At 41.5% G+C, this 14,876-nt stretch overlaps 1 protein-coding gene across 1 annotated transcript in view; it reads left to right on the top strand.

Annotated features, from left to right (window-relative positions):
- Positions 1-67: 67 nt before the first annotated feature.
- LOC121452096 (coiled-coil domain-containing protein 170-like) overlaps positions 68-14,876 on the top strand; it is a 41,865-nt gene continuing 27,056 nt past the window's right edge. The window contains exons 1-2 of the mRNA XM_041657915.1: positions 68-205; positions 13,845-13,973. Of these exons, the coding sequence (XP_041513849.1) occupies positions 68-205; positions 13,845-13,973 (267 nt within the window). The remainder of the gene's footprint in view (positions 206-13,844; positions 13,974-14,876) is intronic.

Below are 14,876 nucleotides of genomic sequence, written 5' to 3' on the forward strand. Positions count from 1 at the left end.
AAACTTCCCTTGGAACCACCGTGGGTCACCATTAGCGGCTTCATTTCATGCTTCCTCTATCTCCAGCATGGCAATGTCGCTCCAGTCTGTAAGTCACTCAGATCCAGGAAGGCTTGCTAACAGCCAAACCAAAGAGACCTGTGAGACGGAACCATCAGAAACCAGACACCTATCACATCTATCAGCTCAGGAAAAAGTCCCAGGGGTGAGTGGTACCCTAGTATTTGGTCCCCATTTTCCAAAGGAAGAAAAATATCACTTAGATGCAGTTGAGAGCTAGCCCAAGGAAGGGGAGGTTCACTCCTGGCTGCCCATTCGCTGGTGAACTTAGCATTTCTTTGCTAGAAATCTCACAAGATAAATTCAGGGGTCTGCTGGCAGAGTTCAGCAGGTAAAGTTGTTTGTGCATCGGCCCAATGGCCTGAGTTTGATTCCTTCCACAAGGTGGAAGGAGAGAACCAACTCCAGAAAGTCGGCCTCTGACCACCACATGCAATCAGGGGCACACACTCCATCACACACGTGCAAGCAAATGCAGAGAAAAGAAGAGGTTAAACATCCCACTTCTGTTTGTTTTCTGAGGCATAGTCTCACCAGATAGCCCAGGCTACCCCTCGCATTTATGTCTCCTCCCACATCACCCTCTAAAGTGCTAGAACTGTCGGTATGAGCCCCCATACCTAGCTCTGATTTTTTCAGACTGTCTGTGTGACTGACCTGACGCTATGCAGTCAGACGATCTCCACACTTAACGCTGATCCTCCTGCCTCTGTTTCCCCCGTGCTGGGAGTACAGGTAGGCCGCCATACCGGGCCTCTCCCACCTACACTTTTTAAATTATGTCTCTTGTGCGTGTGTGGTGGTCAGAGGCAGACAACCTGTGAGAGTCAGTTCTCTCCACCGTGTGGGTCCCCAGGGGCAGAACACGGGTTTTCAGGCTGAGCAGCAGGTGCCTTTACCTGCTGAGCCATCTGGGGCACCCTGCCCCTGGCTGATGCCTTGGTGTAACAAGAAAACGTGAAACAACTGGATCTAGCGAGACCTCCAGTAAGTTTTGGGTTTGCCTTTTTGGTAGTTCCGTTTGCCAGTGCCCGTTACTCCCAGTCAAAATGAGGGACCTGCAGAGAATCTCTGACCATTATTTTGTAGATCAGGAAACCCCACCTGGGAAGGACCACGGTGATTTAGTAGCAACACCAGATGGTCCAGTTCCATCTCTCTAGTGCACTGCAGTGCTGTTGGGTTTACAGGCTGGTTTTGTGACCTTAATGGGAATTTTTCTGGAGTTTAAATCTTCTCAGAGCAAATGATAACCCTTCCATTTCAAGAGCACCAGAAAGATGCACCCAGTTGAGTCCTGAGCTGAGAGTGGGAGAGATGCAGATGGAGATTTAAGGAAGTATTGTATTTTCTATGGTTTTAAATGAAGACGAACCTAATTAGTGTCTTTATTAGGAAAAGCAACACATTGCATTAAAAAATAAATGATAGAAGCCAAGTACCTAAATATGTTGTGATGAAAACCATTATTTTGTACATTAATTAAAAATTTTTAAGTAAGTGACCCAATACAAAATGATACTGTTCTTCAATCTTTAGCAGTTGAATTCTTTCCAAATATCTCAGTGCTCCCGAATATGTCTGGGAATTTGAAAGCACTTGGTGTGGTTGGAGGTACAGCTCAGTTGGTAGAATGCTTCCCTGGAATGCAGACAGCCCTGGGGTTGGATCCTCAGGTGGGGCACACATGCCTGCAACCCTAGCATTTGGGAATCAGAGGCAATAGAGTAAAAAATTCAAAGATGTTCTCAGCAATATAGTAAGTTTGAAGCAAGCCTGGGCTACATGAGTCCTAGACTCAAAACAAACAAACAAACAAACAAACAAGACTTTGCCATTTTCAATATTTTATAATGAATATAAACAGTATAACATTTATATTAAAAAAGTAATTGTCATCTTATTTTTAATTAATTTTGTTTAACTATGACATCATAACACAAGAGGCCTGGTTTGAGACCCAGATCTCAAGCAACATACTGTAATGCATAGGAGGAGTATATACTTATCATCTCAGCTGCTTGGGAGACTGAATCACCAGCAGGGCCACTGGGATTCACAATTAAGTGGTCAGCCGGGCAGTGGTGGCGCACACCTTTAATCCCAGCACTCGGGAGGCAGAGGCAGGCGGATCTCTGTGAGTTCGAGACCAGCCTGGTCTACAAGAGCTAGTTCCAGGACAGGCTCCAAAACCACAGAGAAACCCTGTCTCAAAAAACCAAAAAAAAAATAACTCCCCCCCCCCCCAAAAAAAAAAACAATTAAGTGGTCATCCTGGGCAATATAGTGAGTCTCTGTCTCAACAGTAAAGTCAAAGGAAGCAGTTCATTTTCTTTGAGAGCAAGTACTCTTAAGATCTAGTTTGGGCCGGGCGGTGGTGGCGCACGCCTTTAATCCCAGCACTCGGGAGGCAGAGGCAGGCGGATCTCTGTGAGTTCGAGGCCAGCCTGGTCTACAAGAGCTAGTTCCAGGACAGGAACCAAAAGCTACGGAGAAACCCTGTCTCGAAAAATCAAAAAAAAAAAAAAAAAGATCTAGTTTGGGGCTGGGCGGAGGCCTTTAATTCCAGCACTCGGGAGGCAGAGGCAGGTGGATCTCTGTGAGTTCGAGGCCAGCCTGGTCTACAGAGCTAGTGCCGGGATAATCCGGGCTACATAGTGAGATGATGTCTCTAGATAAATAAATAAATATAAAAAAAAACACTTTTAAAAAGAAAGAAAAAAATCTTGTTTGTATTAGTTACTTTTTCTGTTGCTATGATGAAATAGCACAACAGAAAGATACTTGTGGAAGAGTTTACTTTGGTTTACGACTCTGGAGGGTTAGAGTCCATCATGGCGGGGAATAACAGCAGCAAGCAAGCAGGTATCACGGCAGGAGCGAAAGCCAAGCGATCACGTGTCAACCATAAACAGGGAGCAGAGATCCAACTGAAAGTGGCTGGAGAACTTCACTTCACTGAGCCCTCCCACAGGGAGGCGCTTCCTCCAGCAGCACCTCCCTATTCCTCGCCAAGCAGCGCCACCACCTGGGGACCGTGTTCGGATGGTTGAGTCCAAGGGGGCGGCATTCCTTGTTCAAACCACCACACTGCTTTTCTGGTGTGTGTGTGTGTGTTGTACGTTTGTGATGTGTGTAATTATGTGTGGTGTATGTCCACATGTGCCTACACAGGGAGTTGGGTAGCCTCCTCTGTCACCCTCTGTCTTATTCTTTTGAGGCAGTGTCTCTCTGAACATGGTTGCTAGGCTAGAAGCCAGCAACCTCAGCCTTCTTGTCCCTGCCCCATCAGCCCTGGAGGTAACCACTGGACCATCCTCTAGCACAGCCTTTGTTTTCGTTTTTTTCTTTTCTTTCTTTCTTTCTTTTTTGTCTAGTATCTTTATTTTCTACCTCATATATTACAATTTAGCACTGACATCAGTTACTGCTATTTTCTTTTTCTTTCTGTACTCCCTCCCCACTGTTTGTGGTAACATTCTGTGGGTTGACCTAGCATGTCTTCTCCTTTTTGTTTGTTTTCTTTCATCTTTAGAAATGTTTGGGTTCTTTTTGTGTGTGTGTGTGTGTATTTTTTCTTTCCTTTGGTGGTTGGTTGGTTGTTTTGAGACAGGGTTTCTCTATGTAGCCTTAGCTGTTCTTGGCTGTTCTGGGACTCACTCATTAGACCAGACTGGCCTTGAACTCAGAGATCTGCCTGCCTCTGCCTCCCAAGTGCTCGGAGTAAAGACATATGCTCGGCAGAAGCTTTTTAAAGTAAGGACACATTGTAGTAAACTCAATATGTGTTTGTATAAAATGTCTTTATTCTATTCTTTTGATTTCTTGAGACAGGGTTTCTCTGTGTAGTCCTGGCTGTCCTGGAACTTTCTCTGTAGAACAGGCTGGCCTCGAACTCAGAGATTCATCTGCCTTTACCTCCCAAGTGCTGGGATTAAAGACCTGCGCCACCACTGAGGGCATCTATTCTTAATATTACAACATAAACTAGGCATATAATTCAAGTACTTGGCAAACAGGAGGGTCACACTGTAAAGCTAAACCTTGTCTCAAACAAACAAACAAACAAACACCCAAACATAATTTAATTCAGTATGATCTACTGGGTGACATTTCTGGTATTTCATTGATTTTTTTTTAGGAAATACTTTTATTTTATACAGTGTTGTAAATTTGAAAGTTTGTTTCCAGCTAAGTGTGAACAATATGAACTGTCTCCTCTTTAAGATAGCACCCAACTGCCAAGATAAGAAAATATGGGTAGCTGGAGAGATAGCTCCCTTGGTAAACTGCTTATAGCATAACCACGAGGACCTGAGGTCGGTATCCGACATCCACATGAAACCCATAGGCACAAGCCAAATGTGCTTATAGAGACTTGCACAGACAGATCCCTACTGGACGAGCAAAAAGCTGGTGAAAGACATCTCAAAAACAAAGGTGCACAGCACCTAAGGAAACAGACACACACACACACACACACACACACACTCCAAAAAGGAAAGTATTAAAATTTATACTTCTCGGATTGGATGAAAGATGATACTTTTTCTTAATACATTAAAGTTACCATTCTGTTGCTTTCCAGTTTCTGTGTAATTAGTGAGAAATCACTTTGATTGTTGTCTATAATTATCTGTCTTATGTCTAGGCTGCTCTCAAACACAGCACATAGTGAGAATGACCTGGAATGTCTCTTATTTTTATCCCTCCACCTCCTGAATGCTAGGATAGCAGGTGTATGCTGCCATGCCTGGTTTTCCATTAGCTACATTTTTTTCCTTCCTTTTCTTTTTAGAAACTACTTTTTTTTAAAAGAAAAAAGACTTATTTTGCGTGTGTGTGCATGTGTGTGTGTGCATGTTCTTGCACATGAGTATAGGTGCCCTCAGAGGTCAGAAACAGTCACATCTCTTGGGTAGAATTGCAAGTGGTTGTGAACCACCCAGGTTGGTTGCTGGGAACTGAACTTAGATCCTCTGGAAGAGCAGCATAGCACTCTTAATATCTCTCCAGCCCCTAGGGACTATTGCTCACTTTTTTTCTCTTTAGATATATTTTATGTGCATGAATATTTTGCTTTCATATGTGTATTTGCACCAATTGCATGCCTGGTGTCCTTGGAGGTCAGAAGAGATTATTTGGTCCCCTAGAATGAGTTGTCTCTTCAGAAACTATTTTTTAAAAATTCTTACAGCATTTGTATTTGTGTGTATGTGTGTGTGGTGTATGTACACATATGTGTGCATCTCTGTACATCTGCATATGCACTTGGAGGTCAGAAGAGCAGTTGGATGTCCTCCTTCATTATCCTCTCCTTTCTTCGTCTGGGGTAGGATCACTCCCTGAACTTCGAGCTTGCGGTTGTCTGTCTGTCTAGGCTGGCAGACTGCAAGCCCCAGTGTTGCAGAAGGTCCTTCCACTCCTCCAGCCAATAGCCGCTGAGATACCAGCCCATTGGGGCGTGGACTCTCTCCCTTTAAAAAAGCGATGTCTTCCCTCCTCGCTCTCTCTTACTTCCTGCTCCATTTCCGGCCACTAGACTCCTTCCTGATTGCACAGAGGGCCGTTGTCTGGGACGGTGATCTGTAAATTTTTCCCTTTAAATAAATACCACCCTATTAATAATAATTCCAAACTGGTGTGGCATTGTTTGTGACTTACGCCTTCACCTGGCACCCAACGTTTGGTTTTAGGACCTCTCCTTCCACCCGCTCAGCTGCCGGTCGAGAATTCGGCTTGACGTGAGCCCTCCCTTCCTCAGCCACAGCCTGTGCCTTGTGCGTGGAGCCAGCAGTTTATTATAAATTATCACTCACTGGCTTTTCTTGCTGCAGTTCTTTATATTTTTCTTTTAGACACCTCAGATTGACTTCAAGTCCCCACGTACCCTATTGTCTGCCTCCCCACGTGGATTTAAACTCCACAAGCCCCCGTAGTCTCTGCCCGCATGGTTTGCTCTTTTCTGAGTCCTTTTCAAATCTCCCTTGCAATCACAGCGCCTAAGCGGCTCGAACCAGAGCACACGGTTGCCGGTTGCTGAAAGCTGCAACCCCTCAGGGTGACTCTGTCACATGGAGGCATACACGGCTTCCAGGTTTCTCTTCTCTACCCCTGGATTCTGGGTTTATGGTTGCGTGTACAGATTTGATTTAATTACATTTACTTTGTTGAGCAACTTGCATTTCCCAGTTTTTAACAAATACTAGGCAGACACTGAAACAGGACCCGTATTCGTCGCGACTTGGCAACAGCGCCACCTGCCGGATAATAGGTAATATGGCAGTTTTAGTTTCGAACACTATTTTACTGTTCTGGTTACCAATACAATGGGTTATATCATGCAAGGTTTATATGACTATGGGGGATAACTTAATTTACTGGTTACTAGGTTTCAGTATTCTTTTGCATATTCTATCATTTAGGAAAAATATGGCACTCCTAAGAACCATACAATCTTTACTAGAAACTCATGCAGGTCAGGAGATTCAGGATTCAAAAGAGACAATAATAAAAAGACTTGAAATGATTGAAGAAATTATTGGAGCTGGTGAACAGAGTGAGAAGGCACAAGGACAGGATACAATGCCAACACCAGCTATTAGAACTGGCTTACCCAGGGTTTTAGCGGCATACCCTATACTTAATTCTGACAAGCATCAAGTTCTAAAGGCTCAAAGGGAGTCAGAGAAGCTAGATGGACGCCAATAGCAATGAATGATCTAAAAGAAATTAAGCAAGCTATTGTTAATTTTGGCTTGCACTCTGCATATGTAAAGGAAATGATAAGGACTTGGGCTTCTAATGCTAGAGCTAGCCCCCATGATTTCCATCAGTTAGTGTCTGCAGTTTTAGATAATGGACCTTCCTTGGAGTTTGGAATTTATTTCAGAGAAAAATCCAAACATATGGAACAGCAAGGAAGAGCAAAAGGTGTTGAGGTTTCCCAAGATCAAATTCTTGGTGCAGGGGATGGAGAGATGGCTCAGAGGTTAAGAGCACTGACTACTCTTCCAGAGGTCCTGAGTTCAATTCCCAGCAACCACATGGTGGCTCACAGCCATCTATAGTGAGATCTGGTGCCCTCTTCTGGCATGCAAGCATACATGGAAGGAATGTTGTATACATAATAAATAAATAAATCTTTAAAAAAAATTATTGGTGCAGGGGAATATGCTGATCCACAGGTCCAAGCTCTTTGTGATGATGAAGTACTGTGTCTATGTCACCAAGCAGCTTTAAATGCTTGGAATAGGATACAAGATCCAGCAAAAAGGGTTGAATCATATACCACAATTAGGCAGGGACAGAGAGAACCCTTTATTGACTTTTTGCAAAGATTAATTAAGGCTCTGGACATAGGGGTAACAGACCCAGAAGCTAGACAAATACTTCTTGAATCTCTAGCTTTTGAGAATGCAAACATAGAATGCAAAAAGATAATTGGGCCTTTAAAGTCTAGATCAGCACCTATGGATGAATGGATTCAGCATATGATGAATGTTGAGACGTTTAGCAATAATGATGAATGTTGGGTAGGAGAAGCGATTTCCAAAGCAATGAGGAGACATCAAAATGCCAGGTGTTTTAATTGTGGTAAATTAGGACATTTGCAAAGGGATTGCAGGCAAAGAATTTCTAGGAATAATATCTCTTCTGGGAGTGACAAAAATAGGAGACCTCGGCCTTCAGGTATATGTAGGAGATGTGGTAAAGGCCGACATTGGTCCAACGAATGCAGGTCAACAACAGACAGACAAGGCAACCGGATACCGTCGGGAAACTCCTTGAGGGGCCTCTCGCAGGCCCCCAAGCCAACAGTGGCCCAGTCATTCCCAGTCACAGTGGAGAACGTGCCTCACCAAGAAAATTAAAAGCTCCAATTTCTGCTGTAAAAAGTAATACTGGTCTAAATGATGAATTACACATGGAGGATGAGTCAAAAAACCCAGTAGGATAGAGTAAACGTATATTTTGGCAGACTTCTATTAATGATCAAAGACCAAAGCTAAGAGTCTGTATAAATGGCACTTTTATTGAAGGCTTATTAGACACAGGTGCGGATGTAAGTATCATTACTCCAGAATCTTGGCATCTGAATTGGCCTCTTCAAGAGGTAGATGTTCAGTTCCTGGGAATTGGAACCCTATCTCGTGTAAAACAAAGCACATGATGGGTTGAATGCATAGGGCCCAAAGGGCAAATAGGAAGACTAAGGCCATATATAGCCAATATTGCAATAAATTTATGGGGCCTTTACCTGCTACAGCAATGGAATACCCAGATTAACATTCCTGTAGTTCCAGGAACTCATAATTCTGGAAGGATATGATGAGGTATTATGGAAAAAGGTCACCAGCCATTCAGGCTGTACAAGAACATACAGCAAATATCAAACCTATAGAGGAACCAACAGCGCTACCTTTAAAATGGCTAACTGAGAAGCCAATATGGATCAAACAATGGCCTCTAGCTGAAGATAAATTACAGGCATTGGAATAGCTTGTGCAAGAGCAACTAGATGCTCACCATATTGAAGAATCAACCAGCCCTTGGAATTCTCCTGTGTTTGTTGTAAAAAAAATTGGTAAATGGAGAATGTTGACAGATCTAAGAGCTGTCAACAAGGTAATTCAACCTATGGGCCCACTACAATCTGGAATTCCTTTGCCTTCTCTATTACCAAAAGGATGGCCTCTTATAGTTAGTTATTGATTTCAAAGATTGTTTTTTCACTATACCTTACAAGAAAAAGATAGAGAAAAACTTGCCTTCACAGTGCCTACTTATAATAATTCTCAGCCTAATAGGAGGTATCAATGGACTATCCTCCCACAGGGTATGCTCAATAGTCCTACATTGTGCCAATATTTTGTGAGTAAACCATTGGAAATAATTCATAAACAATTCCCCAAGTCCATAATTTATCATTACATGGATGACATCTTGTTATCTGATTCAAATAAAGATACTTTAGAAAGGATGTTTGAAGAAGTAAAGAAAGTCTTGCCTAGGTGGGGATTACAAATTGCCCTTGAAAAGATTCAAAGAGGAAACTCTATTAATTACCTAGGTTACAGAATAGGGTTAGAGAAAATTAAAACGCAAAAGGCACAAATTAGGAGAGACCAATTAAAGACTCTTAATGACTTCCAAAGATTGTTAGGAGACATTTCTAGTCTACGACCAGCTGTTGGGATAACACCCGATCAAATACTTCATTTAAACAAAACCTTAGATGGTGATAAAGATTTGAATAGTCCAAGAAAACTGACAGCTGAAGCAGAAAAGGAACTGACAATGATTGAGGAAAAATTACAGGAGGCACATGTGGATAGGGTGAACCCAAATCTTAGCTGCATCCTAGTCATATTGCCTTCCAGAATTTCTCCTACAGGGATTCTAATGCAGAGGGAAGATATTATTTAGAGTGGATATTTATACCTAATAAACCAAGTAAAAAATTAAAAACTTATGTGAAAAAGTCTCTGAATTCATTATAAAAGGTAAGCTGAGACTTTGTCAACTAGCAGGTATAGACCGAGCAGAAATTATAGTGCCTTTTACTACTGAAGGAATAAAAAATTTATGGGAAGATAATGAACAGTGGCAAAGAGCTTGTGCTCATTTTGGGGATAAATTAATAGCAACTATCCCAAAAGTGGTAGATTTAACCTCATAAAGAGAACTTCTTGGATTCTTCCTAGAATTGTACGTGATGCTCCAATAACTGGAGCCCATACATTCTATACTGATGCAAATAAATCAGGGAAAGCAGGTTACAAGTCAGATGAATTGAGTAAGGTGGAAAAAAGCCCTTATAATTTTGTCCAGAAGGCAGAATTATATGCCATTCTTATGGTGCTAAGGGATTTTAAAGAACCTCTTAATATAGTTACAGATTCACAATACGCAGAAAGAGTTATCTTGCATATTGAAACCGCTGAATTTATACCAGATGACACAGAGTTGACTTCATTGTTTATCCAGGTACAAGACATAATCAGGAATAGGCTTTGTCTGATGTACATAACACACATCCGGTCCTATACAGGTCTGCCTGGTCCTCTAGCACAAGGTAACACTGAGATTGATCAATTATTAATTAGAAGCATGTTGCAGGCCTCAGAATTTCATAAAAAGCATCATGTCAATAGTAAACGCCTAAAAAAAGAATTTTCCATTACTTGGCAACAAGCTAAGGACATTATAAAGAGATGTCCTGCTTGTTCTTTTCTATAATCAAACACCGTTGCCTGCAGGGAGTAACCCAAAGGGTACTAAGAGAAATGAAATCTGGCAGATGGATGTGTTCCACTTTATGGAATTTGGTAAATTAAAATATGTACACCACACCATAGACACGTATTCAGGTTTCATTGGGCTACCCTGAGCTCAGAAAAGGCTGATTCAGTAATCACACATTTATTGGAATTTTTGGCCATTGTGGGTATACCTGCACAAATAAAGACAGATAATAGCCCAGCATATGTATTTAAGAAAATGAAACACTTTTTTGATTATTATAATATAAAACACATTACAGGTATACCAAATAATCCTACAGGTCAGGCAGTTATAGATAGATCAAATCATACTATAAAGGATATGCTGAACAAGCAGAAAGGGACCGAAAATACCCCCAGAAATAGATTACATAATGCTTTATTAACCTTGAATTTTCTTAACGCTAATGAGAAAGGAACGACAGCAGCAGAAAGACATTGGATAATGGAAAAGTCTGCTGAACTAAATCAACCGATTTATTTCAAAGATGTGCTGACCTCTCAATGGAAGCCAGGAGATGTGCTACGTTGGGAAGGGGTTTTGCTCTTGTTTCCACAGGAGAAGAAAAATTGTGGATACCATCAAAATTAATAAAGTTTCGATATGAAGAGGAGAAATCTCTTAGAAAGGAGCAATAACAGCTCATCCACAATGATGATATTCATACAGGTGGTAAGAAAAACATATAGAATGGGGGCAGGGTTCTCTTCTTATCTCTGCAGGAAAACACTCATCTTCAGAAAATTCAAGGAACCCTGGATGTTTGAATACTGAAAGATGGAAACTATTTACAACCCAATAACAATCAGCAAGAAAATCAAATAGGTCTCGTAAGTAATATTATTCTACTCTTATCTTTAAATATGTATTAATGTGCATTTATTTATAAATATATAGAGCTTGTTTTGAAGTTGGACTCTGGCTCAGTCCCTCTCCAATTCCAAGCCTGTTAGTAAGAGAAAAACCCAGAGTTTCTGGAGTTTCTGTCTCATGTCAAGAGCCATGATATGGGACAGAAAGAAATATGAGTTTAGAAACATCTTTGCTTTTCTTCATATCTATCATACTTTTCATTGAATATATCTATCATGCCTTTCATTGAATATATATATATATATATGTCTATATGATTAATGTTTAAGTTTTTCACAATGAACAATGAGTTTTTCCTGAAGTGACATTTGAAGTTTCCAGGAAGAAGATGGGGCCCCACAACAACAACTCTACCTGGTTGATATGATGTTATGATACTGATAGCGCTACTACAAGACCTGTTTTGGGTACCAGCTGTACAAGACAGTTCCAACTTGGTTAGCTGAAATGGTGCACATCTTATACAACATTTTGGCCAGACCTCTACAAAATACTCAGAGACTATTTGCAATTTTAAAAGACATTGATCTTGAAATTTAACCATCATTTTACTTTCACAGGATCCCCCAGAAAGAACGTCGCCCCCATGACAGCTGGAAGTAATTCTAGAGGACGACGACCCCTCTCCCAGTAAAGTTTGCCCTTGGGTTTAGGGACATCATTTAGGGGTTGATTATAATTGGTATACTGTTGAGAGTTGGGGGAGGAATTTTATAAGCTCAGGGATCATTTGAAAAAAATAAGAGGGATAATGGGATGATGGGATAACAGATTGGTCCTTGTTGGTACTCGTGAGTTATTGTTTTGAGAGAAATATATTGGTATCGATTCTTATAAATTGATACAAAGTTAAATTATATTGACTATTGTATGCATGCATGTTTCTACCTCTGTTTAAAACATTTTTTATGTATTGACATGTATTGATATATATATATATATTGTATATGTTTACCATATTGCAGTGTACATTTCTACCTCTGATTAAGATACTTATATAATGTTTGTGTATTGATATATATTTACCATATTGCAATGTATATTTGTACAGTATTTATATTTGGAGCTCATTATCCTCATCTGTTACACAGTTGTTTATCATCTTAGTCTTTAAGTTAGATAGATATTGAGAATTATATAGATCAATAGTCATCTAAGTTTGTCATTTATAATTAGACTAATCAGGTTCTTTAGATATATAGAGATTATACTCAGTACAGATAGATAATCTTCAACCTCTTCAAGAGCTGTAGAAAATGGCCTTTAATCTAACTCAGAGTTTCGTTATAGTGAGACACAATTGCTCCTGGCAGTACCAATCTTTTCCCGAGAGAATGTTGAGCACCAAAGACACTCCACCTAGAGCCTTTCTTTTTGGCACAACTGGACTTTGGGCAAAGAAATGCCCATACCTCAACCACTGACAGAGATACAGAATATCTATGAATGGAAAAAACAGGACTGTCATATCCTGCCAAGACAGGGTAAGATAGTTTTGAAAAGTTTCTTGCCTTTGAAAATGGTATGTCAGTTATGTTAGGCCTTAGCCAAAGTTGGTTGCTTCAACGCTGCAAACATGACTTTGGGTGATTGCCCAGGTAGCTAGTTGTCTCTGTGATTTGTTGCATGTTTTGGAAGTTGTTTTACTGAACTTCCTAATTACCCAGGTAACATTATTTCCCTTCTCAGATCTTTGATGGGGTTGAAGACTATATAAATGTAGTTACTTTTCTCTCATGACTTGGCCAAGCTATTTATTATACAAGACCTAAGCTAGTTAGAATAGAATATTTGTACTTATTGTATATAATTTTGTAGTAGGTTTATAACTCTCTTACTTAAACAAAAGGGGGAGGTGTTGTGGGAGGTCCTTCCGCTCCTCCAGCCAAATGCCCCTCCAGCCAAATGCCGTTGAGATACCAGCCCACTGGGGCGTGGTCTCTCTCTTTAAAAAAGCGGTGTCTTCCCTCCTTGCTCTCTCTTACTTCCTGCTCCGTTTCTGGGGACTAGACTCCTTCCCGATTGTGCAGAGGGCTGTTGTCTGGGACAGTGATCTGCAGGTTTTTTCCCCTTTAAATAAATACCACCTTATTAATCATAATTCCAAACTGGTGTGGCATTGTTTGTGACTTACACCCTTTACCCCAGAAATAATCCTCTCTCCACTCTCACCTGCTCAGGGCAGGCTACAGGTGTATTCAGGACCCAGGACTTGTTACATGGGTGCAGGAATCTGAACTCCTGACCTTGAGCCAGTGCAGCCAGCGCTCTTATCTGCTGAGCCTCTTCCCCAGCCCTCTATAGTGTTAGCAGACACACGTGGAAATGTCTCCAGGGGTTTTCTGTGTTTTCGTGATTCCTGTACTTTCAGAGACCCCAGCACACGATTCAGACAGGCCGCACTTGCTTCCTGAAACTGTTGACAGGTAAGCATTCCATTTAGAAGAGTGTAAAGCAGTTTCCCAGCCAGCAAGACCCTTGCCATTTTCCTGGAAGCCGTTGAGCTTAAGAGGACAGCCCCCTTTGTTGCTACTCATTGTAAGAGTTTGTGTGGCTATAATATTTGTGGGTTTTGACCCTCAGGGCACATACTTAGTTAATTAACTGGCCCTTTCTCTTTATAGGCCCATTTTGATCCACCTCTTGAAGCGGCTCCTACGAGGAACCCAATCACATATAACAATAAGGCAACGGACCCAATCCATCCTGACCTTGCCAGCTTGTTGGTGAAAAACAAGACTCTTTTAGCGGAGGTATATGGCTTACGAGAAACAAAACTGCGGAATTACATCTTCTGTAAATGTTTAGGAGAGAAATTTCTGCTAACTGCTAAAGGCACAAGGCATTTTCTTAACCCAGTTTTTTCCCTTCCCCTTCGCATTGAACTCTCTCATGAACATGAATGTGCACACACACACACACACACACACACACACACACTTGTGTATACCACACCACACACACATGAATATGAATGCATACAGCACACACACACTTGTGTATACCCTACCACTACCACACACACATGAACATGAAAGTGCACACACACACACATTTGTGTATACCCCACCACACATACATGAACATGAATGCATACAGCACACACACACTTGTGTATACCCCACCACACACACATGAACATGAATGCATACAGCACACACACACTTGTGTATACCCCACCACACACACGAACATGAATGCACACATACATTCTCTCTCTCTCTCTCTCTCTCTCTCTCTCTCTCTCTCGCACGCGCACACACACACACACACACACACACACACACACACACACAAAACAGTGCATGTTTTGCCCTAGTTTCCTCCCTTTTTAGACCAGGCTGAACCTCGAATCCTCAGAGCTCTGCCTGCCTCTGCCTCCTGAGTGCCGGGATTAAAGGTGTGTATCACCACCGCCTGGCTCTAATTTGCTTTGCACTGCTGTGATAAACATCATGAGCAAAAGCAATCTTGGAAGGAAAGGGTTTATTTCATGTTACAGATCATAAGTCCATCATAAAGGGAAGTCAAGGCAAGAACCCGAAGGCAAGAACTGAAGCAGAGACCATGGAGGAGCACTGTTTACTTCCTTGCTCAGCCTACTTTCTTCTACAGGGTGACACTGTAGTGAGCTGGGCCCTCCTATCAGTTATCCT

Source organism: Microtus oregoni, unplaced genomic scaffold (genome assembly GCF_018167655.1).
Source record: "Microtus oregoni isolate MIOR12 unplaced genomic scaffold, Mior012 000009F_ref0000495, whole genome shotgun sequence".
In the NCBI taxonomy this organism is placed as follows: Eukaryota; Metazoa; Chordata; class Mammalia; order Rodentia; family Cricetidae; genus Microtus; species Microtus oregoni.